Consider the following 16,428-nt stretch of genomic DNA (forward strand, 5'->3'; position numbering starts at 1 on the left):
AAGTAGCAGTATATACTGAAATATGTCTAAAGTCGTTTAATATTAAGGTTAAGAGTTTGTGCTTATGTTCTAAATATACTTTTTCCTGCTTTAACCTTAGTTTTTGAGAATCTGTTTTATTAATATTAGTTATGTTGAATGTTAAGTTAAATATGGTGCACTTACAATTACTAATTAAATAGGTGTAGTTGATATGATAAAATATCTGTAATAACTCAGTTTTGTATAGGATATGTTTTGGGAGTGATAGCTACTTAGATGCTGTCGTATAACTTTATGTCAGGAGATGCTAAAACCAATTAGAGCCTTAAGTGAAAGACAGCAATAGTGTAGATGGAGAGGTGGGATGAAATTAAAAGAGAAGTCTCTCCTAATTTGTAGTCAAAGAATATGTTGATGATAGTATTTCTTCCCTGGGTGATATTACTCAAGATGTGTGTTTGTGTGTCTCTTTCTTTCTAACTCTCCAGGAAACAGTTGGAAACGAGTGTTTCTGTCAAAGAGAGAAAAGAGAGAGGTTAGAGAGAGGGGCCACACAGCAGTATAAAGATCTGTGCAAATTGAACACCTTTCTGGCAGGATACGATCTAAGTTTACAGATACATGACATTCACAGAAATAATGCTTCAATGAAGATGACCTCATAGTATTTCCAAACTCTTAAAGGAAATAGTTCATTAGTGCTGAAAGCCAGATACTGCAAGTAGCTTTAAAAATTCAGTTAATATGGATCCCTGGGTGGCGCAGCGGTTTGGCGCCTGCCTTTGGCCCAGGGCGTGATCCTGGAGTCCCGGGATCGAATCCCACGTCGGGCTCCCGGTGCATGGAGCCTGCTTCTCCCTCTGCCTGTGTCTCTGCTTCTCTCTCTATCTGTGTGACTATCATAAATAAATAAAAATAAAAAAAATTAAGTTAATATGTTTATTAGGTAAAAATAATGCTCTTAAAGGAATGAAAGATCACCTATGCTTAAAGAGATCAAACCCATAAAAACAAGAGTTAAAAACATGATAGCTAGATACATGAAAGGAGAAGTTTAGGGAAAAAGTAGAAATGAGAAATGGCCATTGAAATTAAGATCTCTATTGATTGTAAAAGATATTTAGAGATCTGAGAGACATAGCAGAGGAAAGTATACAGATAAAGTGAGATAAAGAACATAAAATATACTGAGACATGAAAAATAGAATGAAAAGGACCAGTATATTTAGTAGTGATTTCAGAACAGAAAATGGAGAAGAAATGTTTAAATAGAAATTTGCTTAAAATGTCCCAGAACTGATGAAAAGCCTGAATTTATGAGTTAGGTAGCAAAAGTGTCATGAAAGGAATAAATAAAAATAAATCCCAGTCCAGGAACATTCTGGAGAATTTATAGATTGCCAAACCAGAAATATCTAAAAGCACCCAGCAGGAAAAGGTGTAGACCCCTTTCACCAAGGAATAGTGATTAAACTGACTGTTCACTTCTCAGTAGCAAGGATAGATGCCAGAAGATAATGGAACTGTATTTCTGAAGTGCTATGATAAAATTATTGTGCATTTGTGTGTATATGTGTGTGTAGTTACATATTCAATTTGAGTGAAATTGACTTTAAATATTCACTTGTCAGTAGATTCCTACTGGAATGGAAATTGAATGAAAGAAGAAGAAATAATGGTTAAGAAATGCTTTAAATAACTGATGTATAAGAAAATAGTAACAATAATAATTATAACAATTATTTAAAGAGATGTTAACAAAATGATCATGAACTACTGGTTAAAAATAACATATAGGATTAAATGGCTTAATGGAGGGATGCCTGGGTGGCTTAGTGGTTGAGCGTCTGCCTTTGGCTGGGGTTGTGATCCCGGGGTCTTGGGATTGAGTCCTGCATTAGGCTCTCCATGGGGAGCCTGCTTCTCACACTGCCTTTGTCTCTGACTCTCTGTGTCTCTCATGAATAAATAAATAAGATCTAAAAAAAAAAAAAGTGGCTTAATGGAGTTAATGAGTGATCTAATCTTGGTGGTGAGCAGGATTATAGAGCTACTGATTAACTTCTAACTTGAAATATTTGTATTACATTTTTCAGAATTACAATAAAGGAAGAATTACAATAAATGTAAATGGTTTAAGTTTACTACTTAAAACAGATTGTCAGATTTGATTGAAAATAATCCAGCTGTTCAATAAGAGATAAGAACAAAATACTGTCACAAAAGATTCAGAGCTTTTAAAAGGACGGAAAAAAGATTGCCAGGAATGTTCTAACAGAAAGAAAACAGAAGCAGCTTGTACTGATATTAGATGTAATATTCTTTACTGGGTAAAGAAGGTATTTGTAGAAGGATAAAGGGTTTAATCTCAGGAAGATATTCAAACTTGCATGTACATAGGCTCAAATATATAATGTATATATATTGAAAGAATATTAAGGAGAAAGAAACTCACAATTTGGGCCATTTTAACACTTTTTCCAGTGATTGTAAATTAAGTAGATGAGCATTTTGTAAGAATATTGAAGATTTTAAAAACAGACTTACAGCAATCACAATTAATCTATCAAAAGAATAAATCATATTTACAATTATAAGATATTTAGAAGTGATAATTGATACATATTAAAACGTGGGATATGACATAAAATATTTTTTAAATCTAATTTTATTGTGTCTAATTCAAGAAGTTATAAAAATACCTGAATATACAGAATATGTAAGGAAGAAAAGAATGAAGTACAGAATTCAATGAAACAAAATATAATGACATTTCATAAAAACTCAAACCTTGCAATTTGAAAAATATTAAGCAAATCCTTGGCAAGTTGAATCAGAAAAAGGAGATGGTATCATTATACACTTTAAGAATGAAATGGGAATGGCAGACATTAAAAAGATAAAAAGATAATTCCATGAAGAATATTTTATGGTAACATTCTTGGAATTAGGTAAAAGAAATTTCTAGAAAATATAACTTCAAATTTGTCTCCAGAGAAAATCTTGAGTAACCTTTAACCAGCAAAAGAATTCTAATTGGTTTTAAATACTCTATCCATACAATGGATAAAATCTCTTCCTCCCAAACAACAATAGCAGCCATGATAAGAGCAACTACAGTAGAACACAAACCTACTACAGAAGAACTTAACCTGAATATCAGGAGATATCTACTAATCGTTTAAATAGCATCACAATCCTAATAACAAGCAAACTTTTTCAGATTATAGAAAAGGAAAAAATGTCCCACAATTCACTGTATGAGTGGAATATAATCTTCATAGGGAAACTAGACAAAACCAAGCAAGTAAGAAAAACAGACTAACTTAAAGTTATAATTACATAAATTGAACATAATAATGTTTGGAATAGTGTAAGCTAATGTTAGGAATAAGCAAATTGGCTTTATTTTAGGAATATAAGGGTGGGTTAACATGAGAAAATGTTAACAAACTAAGATATTTATGTAAATTAACAGATCAAAGAAAAAATATATAGAAAAAGATTGATAAATTTCAGTGTAATTTATGATAAAACTTCTTAGCAGATTTGAAATAGAAAGAAACTTCCTTAAAGTGATTAGGTTATGTGAGATACTAAATGGTGAAATGTTGAAGTGTTTTCTTTGAAGTTTAGGAATGCTTTTACTCAGGAAAAAGGCAACACTGTCATTTTTTTTTTAAACACTGTCATTTCTAATCAGCATTAATTAAAGGTCTTAAGTTAGTGGAATAAAGTGAGATAAATAAAAGATATAAGGACTAGAAAGAAGAAATAAACAACTTATTTGCATATAACTGCAGAAAACACAAAGCCACATACAGTTAAATTTCTAGAACAAATAAAAGTCTGCAAGATTGCTAGATGTAAGTTCAATATATGAAAAGCTGTTGGTATACTTTAATTTGTAGCTTTAACAAAGACTTGAGCTGTTTAGAATTTCACAAAAATATGCAGCTTTATGGTGAAAATCATTATAATTGACTAAAAAGTATAACGACTTAAATATACTGCATGATTTATTATATTTATGGGATGGAAGACTCAGTATCATGATGTCAGATTTCTGCATACTAATAGATAATCCAGTGAAAATAGAAGATTTGAATGTTTGTGGTTGATTTGCCAAACTGATTTTAAAATTCATATTGAAAGAGCGCCTGGTGCCTCAGTGTTTTGAGGGTCTGCCTTAGGCTCAGGGTGTGATCCCTGGGTCCTGGGATTGAGTCCCCTGTCAGTCTCCCAATGGGGAGCCAGTTTTTCCCTCTGTGTCTCTGCCTCTCTCTCTGTATCTCTCATGAGTAAATAAATAAACCTAAAAAGAAAAAAATTACACTGAAGAGCAAATGCCCAATAATAGCTAACCATTTTTGAAGAGGAATAGAAAGTGGGGACTTATTCTACCACCTGGTGTTAAGACACTGCTTCTATAAATCTTTGTAATGAGGCAGTTAATAGACAAAGGGATATATGGAAGTAATGGAGAATTTACAAATGGATGCAGAGTTATATAGAAACTTGAGAGTATGGATATTATAGGTCACTCGAGGGAATAATGTACTATTTAATGACTGGTTTTAAGACGGTTAATAACCATATGGAAGGGCAGCCCGGGTGGGCATTGGTTTAGCACTGCCTTCAGCCCAGAGTGTGGTCCTGGAGACCCGGGTCGGCCTCCCTGCATGGAGCCTGCTTATCCCTCTGCCTGTCTCTCTCTCTCTCTTTCTCTCATGGATACATAAATAAAATCTTAAAAAAAAAATAACCATATGGAAAATAATATAATTATTTTACACAATACATAAAAATAAATTACAGATGGAATAAAGATCTAAATCTGAAAAACAAATATTTAAATTTTTATTTGAAATTATAAAGCGACATCGAAATCTCATTGTGGAGGAGAATTTTTCTTTTTTTTTTTTTAAACGTTTACTTATTTATTCAAGAGAGACACACAGAGAGAGGCAGAGACATAGGCAGAGGGAGAAGCAGGCTCCATACAGGGGGCCTGATATGGGACTTGATCCCGGGACTCCAGGATCACACCCTGAGCCAAAGGCAGACACTCAACTGCTGAGCCACCCAGGTGTCTTGAAGAGAATTTCTTTAAAAAAAAAAAAAAAAAAAAAAGTAGCACAAGTCAAATAGGAAAATATTGATGTATTTGATTACATTAGTTTTTCGTCTAAAAACTTCTCTCAGGTACAGTAAACATTGTGAGAAAACAAGTACAGACCTAAGAGACGTTATACCTACAAGGAACAAAGGTTTAGTTTGTAGAATTTATAGAGAAACTCTGCAAATAGGAACAAAACAGCCCATGTGAAAAATGGCAGAGGTAGAATATAAGAAAATTATTTTTTATATGCACAGGGAAGCATGTACAAGACATACAATTTTTAATGGTCATAGTTAGGAGAATGAGTAAATAGGCTGTATTATATTATGCAGTAAAATACTAAAGAGCAGATAGAAATGAAATAATTTCATAGAAGCATCAATGTAGGTAAATCTAAGAATATGCTGAATGTGAGTTTCAAGGTATCTAACAGCGTACCTGTTTTCTGTAATGTATTTAAATCGGAATAGCAGTTCTCTTTTAGATCTTTGGCGTTGTTTCTGTCATCAGAATTTTTTTTTAAAGATTTTATTTATTTATTCATGAAAGACAGGCAGAGACATAAGCAGAGGGAGAAACAGGGAGCTGGATGTGGGACTCGATCCGGGATTCCAGGATCATGACCTGAGCCGAAGGCAGATGCTTAACCGCTGTGTCACCCAGGCATCCCATCAGAATTTCTTTCTTGTACCTTTGTATTTTCATATTTTATTGTTTGATGTTTCTTGTTTTATCTTTGACCTTATATGTGCTCTGAGATGTGCTTGAGTAAATCTGCTGTCCCAAACTCTTGTCTTTCCCCACATGTGGGCCCCCATTCCTGTTCACATTAGAACTCCATTCACTCTCTCATGATGTTTTGGTGGTTCTGGACCTGGAGTAATACAGCTTGTATTTGTACTCAGCTGAACTGATTTGACTTGGGGACTAGGTTTCCAATGACTATTTCCTTACTCCTCTTCTAATAAACATTTATTGGTCTTTTTTTTTTAATTTTTATTTATTTATGATAGACACACAGTGAGAGAGAGAGAGGCAGAGACACAGGCAGAGGGAGAAGCAGGCTTCATGCACCGGGAGCCCGACGTGGGACTCGATCCCGGGTCTCCAGGATCGCGCCCTGGGCCAAAGGCAGGCGCCAAACCACTGTGCCACCCAGGGATCCCCTTATTGGTCTTTTCTATGTGATTTACCCTATGCTATGAATGAGATAGAGAATGTAATTATCCTTTCTTGGAAGGGATGTATGATCTAAGTAGACCAGTTAGTCTTAAAAGAAGAAAAATGACTTTGCTTTTTCTTTTATTGTAATTGAGTCTTAGTTTTCTCATTTATTTACTCAGGAGTAGATTTTTGAATACAGGTAATATTTTGTTTTTCATGGTTAGAGATATATACAGATATTGTTTAATGTTTTTCAGAATTTAAACAAGCAAGCATATGATTTGGCAAAGGCTTTACTGAAGAGGACAGCTCAAGCTATTGAACCATATATTACCAATGTAAGTTTTTCTTGTAATTGGTTGTCAGAAGGATTAGCCATAATTTTAAAGATCGCTAGAAGCAAAATTTCAGCAAGTAGTACATACTTTTAAATTTTGTTCTGTTTTCATCATTAAGTAACATATTTTCTTTCTCCTTACTTAAAATTATTCTTGTTTAATATTTTATGGAAGGCTAGCACTCAGTTTGTTCATTCGTTTGCTGCTTTCACTTTGCCTGGGAACTAAAATAGCTTTTATTTTTATTAGCAAGATATCTTTGTTTCCAATGTTACAAATAGAGCTAAATGTAATTAGATAAAATATATGGAACTTTTCATTATTCAGGGAATGTACAGCTTTTTGGAGATTAAGTTGATTTGTACAAGAAATATATAAGAACTAATACCAGGGCTTTGTAAAGTTGAAGGCAAGTATGAATGGCAGCAATTTGGTGACAGTTGTCTATCTTGTTGTCCCTGGGGATAGATTTCATGTACATCAACCTTTTCTGAGAAAGAGGAAGAATTGAGATGAAATGAGCCCTTTCAGTATCATCCCAAATCTGCTTATTTATGATCGACCCATTTTATAGCTGTTTTTCAAAAGAAATTATTTTAGCCGATAGATTCACTGATAAAATGCCTATTTTGGGTTTTATTTTCTCTCAATAGTTCTGTTGAGTTGCACAACTCAAGAGGGCACCACTCCTGTGAATACATGCCATGTGAATAAATATGGAACATGGTGTTAATGTTGGCCTCTGGAATTTTTTTTAGCAGTTCTCTCTACTTACTTTCCACTTTCACCCAACTTCAAATATGTAAAGGATGTAAATCTGTCCCTTGAAAAGAAGTGAGAAACTCATTTATAATCACGTATTTAATTTTCCTGAGGTTTATTGAAGAAACATATTTCCTGTAGTATATAAAAAAATGAAGTCAATATATGAAATACATCATGAAATGATATGCTTTGAAAAAGTAACAAACTTTATAGAACACGATCTTGGTAAATCCCAGGTTTTGTTTCTGACTTATGGCCTTAAATAATTCTAAACACAAGATGACTTGGTGTCAAAGTGTATTTGATTTGTAAGGAAATTGTTTTGGAAGGTGAACTTCCAGAAGCTGGGCAATCAAATTATGTAATCTATCTTAATAGCTCCAAACTGGCAGGGAATTCTAAATAATGATTTCTGTAAGTTCTGTAAGTCTTGGGTATTAGCCAGAGTCAAATTAGTTGGATTGAGTGGGTTGAGGTTTTTTCATTATTGACCTAATAGCATTTGAAGTGAGTAGACCCAGACTTAAGCAGTCTGTGTGTGATTAATGAGCCTTCCCTTTTCTTTTGCTTCAAGTGCATCTGAATGACCATCTTCATGGCCCATTAGACATACTAGGTGAGCTCCTCCTGGTGGTCATTTATTTAAATTGGCATTACCAAGCCACATGTTTTTTTAGGGGAACACTTTTTTGATGCCTTTTTTCTGGCCAAAAAAAAGCAACTATCACTGTTTGCTTAGTATCTTTTTTGAATTGGGGAAATAAATATTTGACCGGATAATAAAAATAAAAAGTCCCAAAATAGAATTATGGTATTTATTGGAGCTAGGTGATGGTTTATTTTACTATTCTATTCTCTCAACATATGGTTATGTTTGAAAATAATTATTAATAAGAGCTAAAAAAAAAAAAGGACAAGAGAAATACTTTTAGCAATCTCAGGTGTTTACATTCCCTATCACTAGTACCTTATATTAATTGCCTGTTCTTAGTTCTTGCTTGCAGAAGTGGAGCTGCTCTCTCCATACTTTCTTGTGGTATCTTTATCAGAAGCTGGGGGATGAGAGGCACAAGATTAGGAGAATGGTCTGAGCACACTTTCAATTGTATGTTTATTCCTAGTACTTTTTCCATTGTTTTATCTCGTTTTCTTGTTCATTTGATGATTAGCTAAGAAATCATTAAGAATTGCTTTTTTCCCTCTTTTGATCCTTTATACATCTTACTTCTCTACCTCAAACTTCTATAACCACATGTAAAATTACTTTCTAGTAAACTTAATTGTCTTGTAGGATAAAAATGAATACAATATTAAAATCTCAGCTTTTTGAGACTTGTACATGTAGTAGCCATTATTCATTTGTCTTTCTAATAGAGAATTAGCAAGCAAAAATACTTTGCAGTAGGATACTGAGGTAATACCACATTTCTGTCTCTTTTGTACTTATGTCTTTTTCACTATTAGGGATATGATATAGACACATTCAAGTTTGTTTTTTATAGATAGTAATTATTACATATTTAGGACTTAAATTATTGTGGTGTTATAGGTTATTCTTTCAAAATAAAATTTGACAGTTGACAAGTTAAAAATGTGTATGTCTTTTTTAAAAAGGTCAAACTATCAGAAACAAAAAATATTTAGTAATATTTTAAGAAATTATCTGCATGGATCACTTATTGATAATTTTTTCATCGGAACTTTTTTTTTTTGAGAAAGAGACAAAGAGTGTGCACACGTGCAAGCAAGCAGGTGGGGAGGGGCAGGGAGAGAATCTTAGGCAGGCTCCACAGTGTGGGGCTCCATCTCACGAGCCTGAGATCATGGCCTGAGCCAAAATTAGAGGAGTCAGACCCTTAACCACCTAGCCACCCGGTGCCCCCTAAGAGAATGTTTTAATCACAAGTTTTAAATTGCTTAATCTTGCTAGCCTCAGCTTTTGCATCTGTAAGTTGGGGTTAATAATGCTTGGAGTGATTGTAGCAAATGTGTTTTTTAATGTGAAAACAATTTTTAAATAAAGTTGACCATTTAAACCTACGGTAGAATTTCTTGCTGACCTTTAAGTTACCCATACTGCTTTCATTAGGAGGCAATTGTTATAAAAGAATTAAATTTGTAGTGTGAAAATCGGTACCCCGTTTGTAAATAAAAGACTAGTGGTTTTTGGAAGATATACTTTAATCAACTCTCTGCCTCTTCTGCTAGGTTATAAACCGTTATGGAGAGCATAGATTGTTTTACTTATAGTATCAGTTGCATATATATTTTGGGCACCTACCCTATGTCAGAAACTATGCTAGACTCTTACTATACAGTGGAGAAGACTGACTTGGTCCTTGCCTTTTTAGAAGTGTTAAATAACTGTTATTTATGGAATTTGTAAGAAGTTAGCCCAGGGAATTTTTTTTTTTTAATTTTTTTAATTTTCAAATGTGGTTTCTCCAGACTGGTAAAGAGGATGGCATCCTCTTTACATCACATGGCAGGGAGGCCAGATTGGAAAGGATTATTGTGGTCTTGTTAAGGAAAGGTTAGATTTACTGTTTTTAAAGAGAAAATTTGTGAATGGAAACAAAGCCATTTTATTTTCAGCCTGAATGAGAATTTAACCTTTGATGTCATGAAATTAAGGTATGTACACAAGTATAACTGTATTACAGGATAAAATATAGTAAGTACCATAATGGGAAAAAAGTGTATTTGGTAGGCAGAGTGTTGATTGATAAGCTAATTGATAATATAGGTACAAATTATCTATTATTATGTATAAGGTCAATTTCATGTACAGGGTGAACTAGCCTGTAGTTTTCCACCTACTGTTAGAAAATGTTTTGATAACCTTAGTTTAACTGTGTATAAAATAATAATTTAATCGAATGATAATTAAGATTTTAGAAAATTTATTTTAGAAAATTTATTTTATCTATGGTGTTTCTATTAATGATAAGTTTATCTATGGTGTTTCTATTAATGATAAGTTTTCTTTCTCAAAAGTTTTTTAATCAGGTTCTGATGCTTGGGAAAACATCTATCAGCGATTTGTCAGAACATGTCTTTGACTTAATTTTGGAGCTCTATAATATTGATAGTCATTTGCTGCTCTCAGTTTTACCCCAACTTGAATTTAAACTAAAGGTAACTATTCTAAAAGCATTATGGTTCTGTCAGCCAGATTAGCAAAGAGCATTATTTGTGACTCTAATTTTTCTGGTAGTTTTAGCTGAATGTTATGGATGTGGTGGTGTATTATTTTTAATTATTTACATGTTTGTACCTTACTTATTTGTCAGCAGTACCAGGTATGGTACTGATAGTAGCTACTTAATTAATGATAGTAGTAGTAACTGATAGTAGCTACTTAATTAATGACAATATTTTCCTTCAGATAATTTCCAGATAATTTCCTTCAGATAATTAAATTGTAGATTGTGACTAACTTCTGAGGTCTAGTGGTACATCAAGCTTCTTTTCAAGGTACAGTTTATAATGGTTCCCAAGACTCCTTGATTAAGTCATAAAAATAGTTTAGGGTCTATTATCCACATATTGTGAAATATTTTCCCTATGTGCATATTATCTTATGCCTGTGTTGAAAGCTCCATTGCTTTTTTACATGGTTCTCTGGAATGTTTTGGTAGTGTGTTCCTATTGCTTTGACATTAAATTATACCATAAGATTAAGTTTCATTTGTAGATTTGGGTGGGGAATATTCTTTGCTCTTTCAGATTATTACAGGAAGATTAAATAAAGCTGGTTATAATTAATAATCTTTGATGAAACTTGATGTACCACCCAGATAAATTCTTAAATGATTTCTGTTGTATTTCTTATTTGTAAAAATTTTGATTTCTCCCTTTCAAAACAAGAAAATAAACCATCCATATTTGTAGTATGGATACCCAACAAAACTAGCAAATGCTTACTCTCCTTTTATTCTGAGGTGAATTTTTGGTGTATTTCTCAAATGAATCACTTGATTCACTGGCCTGCCTGCCCCATGTTTTCCCATGTAGTTAGCAATTTTGATGAGGCAGAAGGCAGTCATACTTTTATTTTTTTTTTTTGTTGGTCTGATACTCTTTAATACAAATATTGAATACCATAAGAAATATAAAAATAAGGAATAATCATCTCTGTTTCCAGCAAATTTAACATCTAGTATAGAAGAGGAAAATAATTCAGATTTAATAAGAGACCAGATATTGTAAGTATCCTAAAAGATAAACAGCGTACAATGAAACAAAGGAAACAGCTATAGAAGCATATAGAGATAGAAAGGTGCTGGGTGAATTTATGGAATACAAATAATTTTAGTTGGGAAGTGACATGAAGTAAGTTTAAATCATACCTGGCTGTACATTAGAATCTTTACCTACGGAGCCGGAGTAAACAAACAGATGTCCAGGCATTAAACCAGAGGAGTTGTTTCGATCAGAATTTTTGGCAGTAGAGTCCAGGTGGTCAGGTTTGGGGTGTTTTTTTTTTTTTTTAATTGTTATTTATTTTTTCTCCAAATTTTTATTTAAATTCTCGTTAGTTAACATAATAGTGTAATACTGATTTCAGGAGTAGAATTTAGTGATTCATCACCTACATATAATACCCAGCACTCATCCTAACAGGTGCCCTCTTTAATACTCACCACCTGTCTAGCCTATCCCTCCATTAACCCTCAGCTTGTTCTTATCATTAAGAGTTTTCTAATGGTTGTTTCTCTCTTCCCAAATGTTCATCTGTTTTATTTCCTAAATTCCATTTATGAGTGAAATCATATAGTATTTGCCTTTATCTGACTGACTTATTTCACTTAGCATTCATTACACACTCTAGCGCCATTCACATTATTACAAATGGCAAAATTTCATTCTTTTTGACGGCTGAGTAATATTCCTCTCTCTGTGTGTGTGTGTGTGTGTGTGCACGCGCACATTTAGAGGTCATTCTGATGTACCTCCAGGTTGAAAAGTATTATTTAGAGGAATAGTGTGAGAAAAGAGAAATTATGATAGAGATGAGTTAGGTCATATATATATATATTTTTTTTTAGTTAAGTCATATTATGGGAGCTCTTAATGCTAGGCTGAGGCATTGGTTTAAAATTTAAAAATTAAAAGTGTACAGTGTCATTTGAGTGTCAGTGTTTTTTTGATACAGTCACATTTTATGGTCAGGTGTAGTATTGTGGCTGGCTCAATCATTTAACGATTGTGTCATTTGTTGGAGGTACCAAAATCAGTAATAAAATTGACTTGTCTCCATGCTACCCAGAATAGAGTAAATTAAACAGAAATTAGTTTTTATGTGTGCAAGGTTTCATCATGTTGAATTCCATTATGAATCTGGTATGTGTAGGTGAGTGGATTCTCCTTTTGGGCAACATCACATATTTATTTCTATATAACCAATACAAAAATACAGAATTTTCTCTTTACTGTAGGCTTGACCTCTTCATGTCTATCTTTAAAAACCACAGTTTTTCAAGGGTCTGCATAGGTTTGATGTAGTTAGTTTTTGAATTTGACTGTGAATGAAAATAAGCTTCAATTGTAAGAGGGGCCTCTAACGTTTAATTGAACTTTGGGATGTATTATCATGTCTGAAGTACTGCTTAATGAGATGATTAGCACACTTAAGGGAGCATTTAATTTTTGCATAGTATATTGAACATTTTTATGCATACTTTTTCATCTGGAGTTCATGAAAATTTTTCTGTGGAATTGGGAGATGAGGAAAATCATGGGGAAATTATTACGAATATATCTACCTGATGGTTTTAAAGCTATTTGGTTTTGTTTTAGAGCAATGATAATGAGGAACGCCTACAAGTTGTTAAACTACTGGCAAAAATGTTTGGAGCAAAGGATTCAGAATTGGCTTCTCAAAACAAACCACTTTGGCAATGTTACTTGGGCAGGTATATGATTTTGGTGTCCTGTTTAAAAGTAATAAATGTTTATATCATTTAAAAATGCCACCTATAATATTTTCCTGAAATTATAAAAATGAAGTGTTTTATATTTTGAAGTTTTTGAGTGTTGGTACTGATTGACCATATTTAGAATTTCCCTTTTTCTAATCTTATTTTGCTCTTAGTAATTTTTGAAAAATGATATGTTTAAAAAGCTATCTCAAAGTATAATCATGAAATTAAAATGTGTTATTACATAGCAGTAATTCGACCCAACTGAAAGTAAATCATTGTGAGATGTTGTAAGGACAGGGGTATCCACAGAATGAATAAAATAAATGATATATATGTTCTTCCTCCTAATCTCTTTTGTATGTTTCTCTTTTAAAGGAAGTGATAACCTGGATTCTTTTTTTTTTTTTTAACCTGGATTCTTTATATGCTTTTAATGTCCACAAACCTGAATTTGTTTGCAAGTGTTGTTTGAGTGTTTGTATATTTCTCTTTTCTATGAGAATAGTTCATTTCATTTCATCTCTAAAGGTATCCCTGACTTTGAATATATTAAAACCACTTAAAGTGCCCTTGCTGAAACCTACCTTGACCCAGAAGATAAGGAATTTTTTTCCTCTGCTTAAATTTTTCTCAAAACAAATAATGCAGTTAGTCATACATAAATAGGATTTTAAAAACTCTTAACTCTTCTTTTTATATTGAAATATTTGTATGTTATAACCTCTTTCCATCTTAATACTAGAAATGTCAATGTTTATTTCAATTCAATCTCTTTTGGTCTTATTTTTCTAATTTGTTAAGTGGTGTATAAGCTTTTATAAATGCTAATTGTTAAATTCTTAATCTGATTTTTTTTTTAATTTATTTTTTTTTTATTTACTTATGATAGTCACAGAGAGAGAGAGAGAGAGGCAGAGACACAGGCAGAGGGAGAAGCAGGCTCCATGCACCGGGAGCCCGATGTGGGATTCGATCCCGGGTCTCCAGGATCGCGCCCCGAGCCAAAGGCAGGCGCCAAACCGCTGTGCCACCCAGGGATCCCCTTAATCTGATTTCTTATCTCTTACGTAGCTCAATAATATTTGACGAGGTGCATTAAACAAATAAGCAGATTTTAGCCCCTTGTGATTTTGAGTTTGACTTCTAGATTTTTTTCATTTAAATACAATGGAAAGTTCTTGGGTAGTAGAACAGAATACTTTATATGTTTTATATACTCTCAATTTAAAGTCCACTTTACTTTGATAAAACAAAAATATAGTAAATGTCTGTAAGTAAAAACTATACCTTTAATCAGGACTGGGATTACCTAGACCCAATTTGTAGGTTAAAATTTATGTCACATTTCCAGTACATAGTAATTTTTCCTTTCCTTTTAAAATTAACCTAAAACTGAAATTCAGATTATTATCAAATTTAAGGAGCTTTAGAATATTTTTAAAGAGGTCTTATTAAATTTATTTATAATGGTTAAATGGCTCATGTTTAGTTGAAAAATGGAAAAGTACATAGGGATGGAATACTTAGATTCAAAGCACTCTGGAAACTTTATATGAGATAATAGCCTAGATGTCACAACTTTTTTTTGAGTATACCTCATAGAGCATTTTTTCCCCTAATTCTGTGAATAATTTGGTGCTCACTTTGAAGACCTCTTTTTCCCCCCCCTCCTTTATAGTACTAATTTTCTTATAGTATTGGGTGATAGAAGATTTCGGAAGCCTTTTGATATTGCAGAATTAGACATATGAAAATATTGAGTGGCAAACTCTCACTTCACTTTGATGTTCTTGTTACTTAATAAGATTTTTTTAAAAAAATCACTGTTTTGTAGTCCTGGATGAACTAATATATATATGGGCTTTCAACATCAATGGTTTAGAGATAACTATACTTATACATCATGTGCTTTAAATGATGGAGGAACAGGTTTCCATCTATGAAATAGTTTTGCTAATAAAACAGTGAATCTGGATATGATTAAGTGTCTAGAACTGACTATCAATTTGTAAGATTTAGGAGAGAAGGGATCCTATTAATTGAAATCAGGATAATACAGATTAGCAAAATCTAAACTGGAAAAACACTACATACACAAACACAGAACAATTGCTTTACTAAATAAATTATAAGGAAAAAAAGATGGAGGAGGAATAGAAGATTAAAAGATACTTAAATGACCTATCTTTCAAAGAGTTTTAAGTATTTTAGAGGTATATACTAAGGTATTTACTTCTTCATGTAAAAATTGGCTTTGGTATTAGTGGAAATGTAATCTGATAGTTAACTGCATAGGACTTAATTTGGCATCAGTTTTAGATTCATGTGCAAGATTAAAGCATACTTTTGTGAATGCCCTACATTTAAGAAAGAATACTTTGAGGAAAGGTTTTCTTTTCAGGTACAGCTTGGGATTTATATAATGTATCTATCATCTATGTACACACATATGCTTATATAAGTAGATATATTTGAAATAATATTTATAGGAAAAATCTTGTCATTCTAATTTTTGTGCTTAAGCCAAATGTGTATTGTTTTTACATGCTCCTTAAAAGTACATAGTTCTTGCAAGAGGTTGTCCTAATTTAATAGACATTCCAAAGCATTCATAAATAAATATCAGAAGTTTGTTGAAATAATCTAGCTTCACTTTGAATTCTACATAAATTGTTTTTTTTTCTTTTAACTAGAGAAATATAAATTCAGTGTAGGTTAAACACATACCTGTTTCTCTAATTTTAAAGATCATTCTGTGCCTTTATATTTTATCAGGTTTAACGACATCCATGTACCAATCCGTCTGGAGTGTGTGAAGTTTGCTAGTCATTGTCTCATGAACCATCCTGATTTAGCAAAGGACTTAACAGGTATTATATACCCATACTAGCAAATAGATGTTCTTTGATGAAAAAAATCAGTTTTATGTATATGGGGAAAAAATCCACTCTTTTGGTTATTGTGGTGGATAAAGTCATCTTTCAATTCATCATTGGAAGTTACTTTGTGAAGCTAGAATTTTTACTCCTATGCCTTTTAGTCTAGAAGCACCTATAAAAAGCTTACCAGAAATAATAATAGTTTTTTAGTTTTAGAACATCTCTAAAGATATTTCAGGCAATTTGGATTT

General features: G+C 32.6%; 1 protein-coding gene across 6 annotated transcripts in view; it reads left to right on the forward strand.

The window, feature by feature from the left end:
• The window catches only part of PDS5B (PDS5 cohesin associated factor B), a 180,215-nt gene that overhangs the window by 67,906 nt on the left and 95,881 nt on the right, over positions 1-16,428 (forward strand). For all 6 annotated transcript variants that reach the window (XM_055317387.1, XM_055317388.1, XM_055317391.1 and 3 more), the window contains exons 7-10: positions 6,526-6,606; positions 10,369-10,509; positions 13,174-13,289; positions 16,074-16,168. In XM_055317387.1, the coding sequence (XP_055173362.1) occupies positions 6,526-6,606; positions 10,369-10,509; positions 13,174-13,289; positions 16,074-16,168 (433 nt within the window). The remainder of the gene's footprint in view (positions 1-6,525; positions 6,607-10,368; positions 10,510-13,173; positions 13,290-16,073; positions 16,169-16,428) is intronic.

The sequence above is a fragment of the Nyctereutes procyonoides genome, unplaced genomic scaffold (genome assembly GCF_905146905.1).
Source record: "Nyctereutes procyonoides isolate TBG_1078 unplaced genomic scaffold, NYPRO_anot_genome, whole genome shotgun sequence".
Taxonomy (NCBI): Eukaryota; Metazoa; Chordata; class Mammalia; order Carnivora; family Canidae; genus Nyctereutes; species Nyctereutes procyonoides.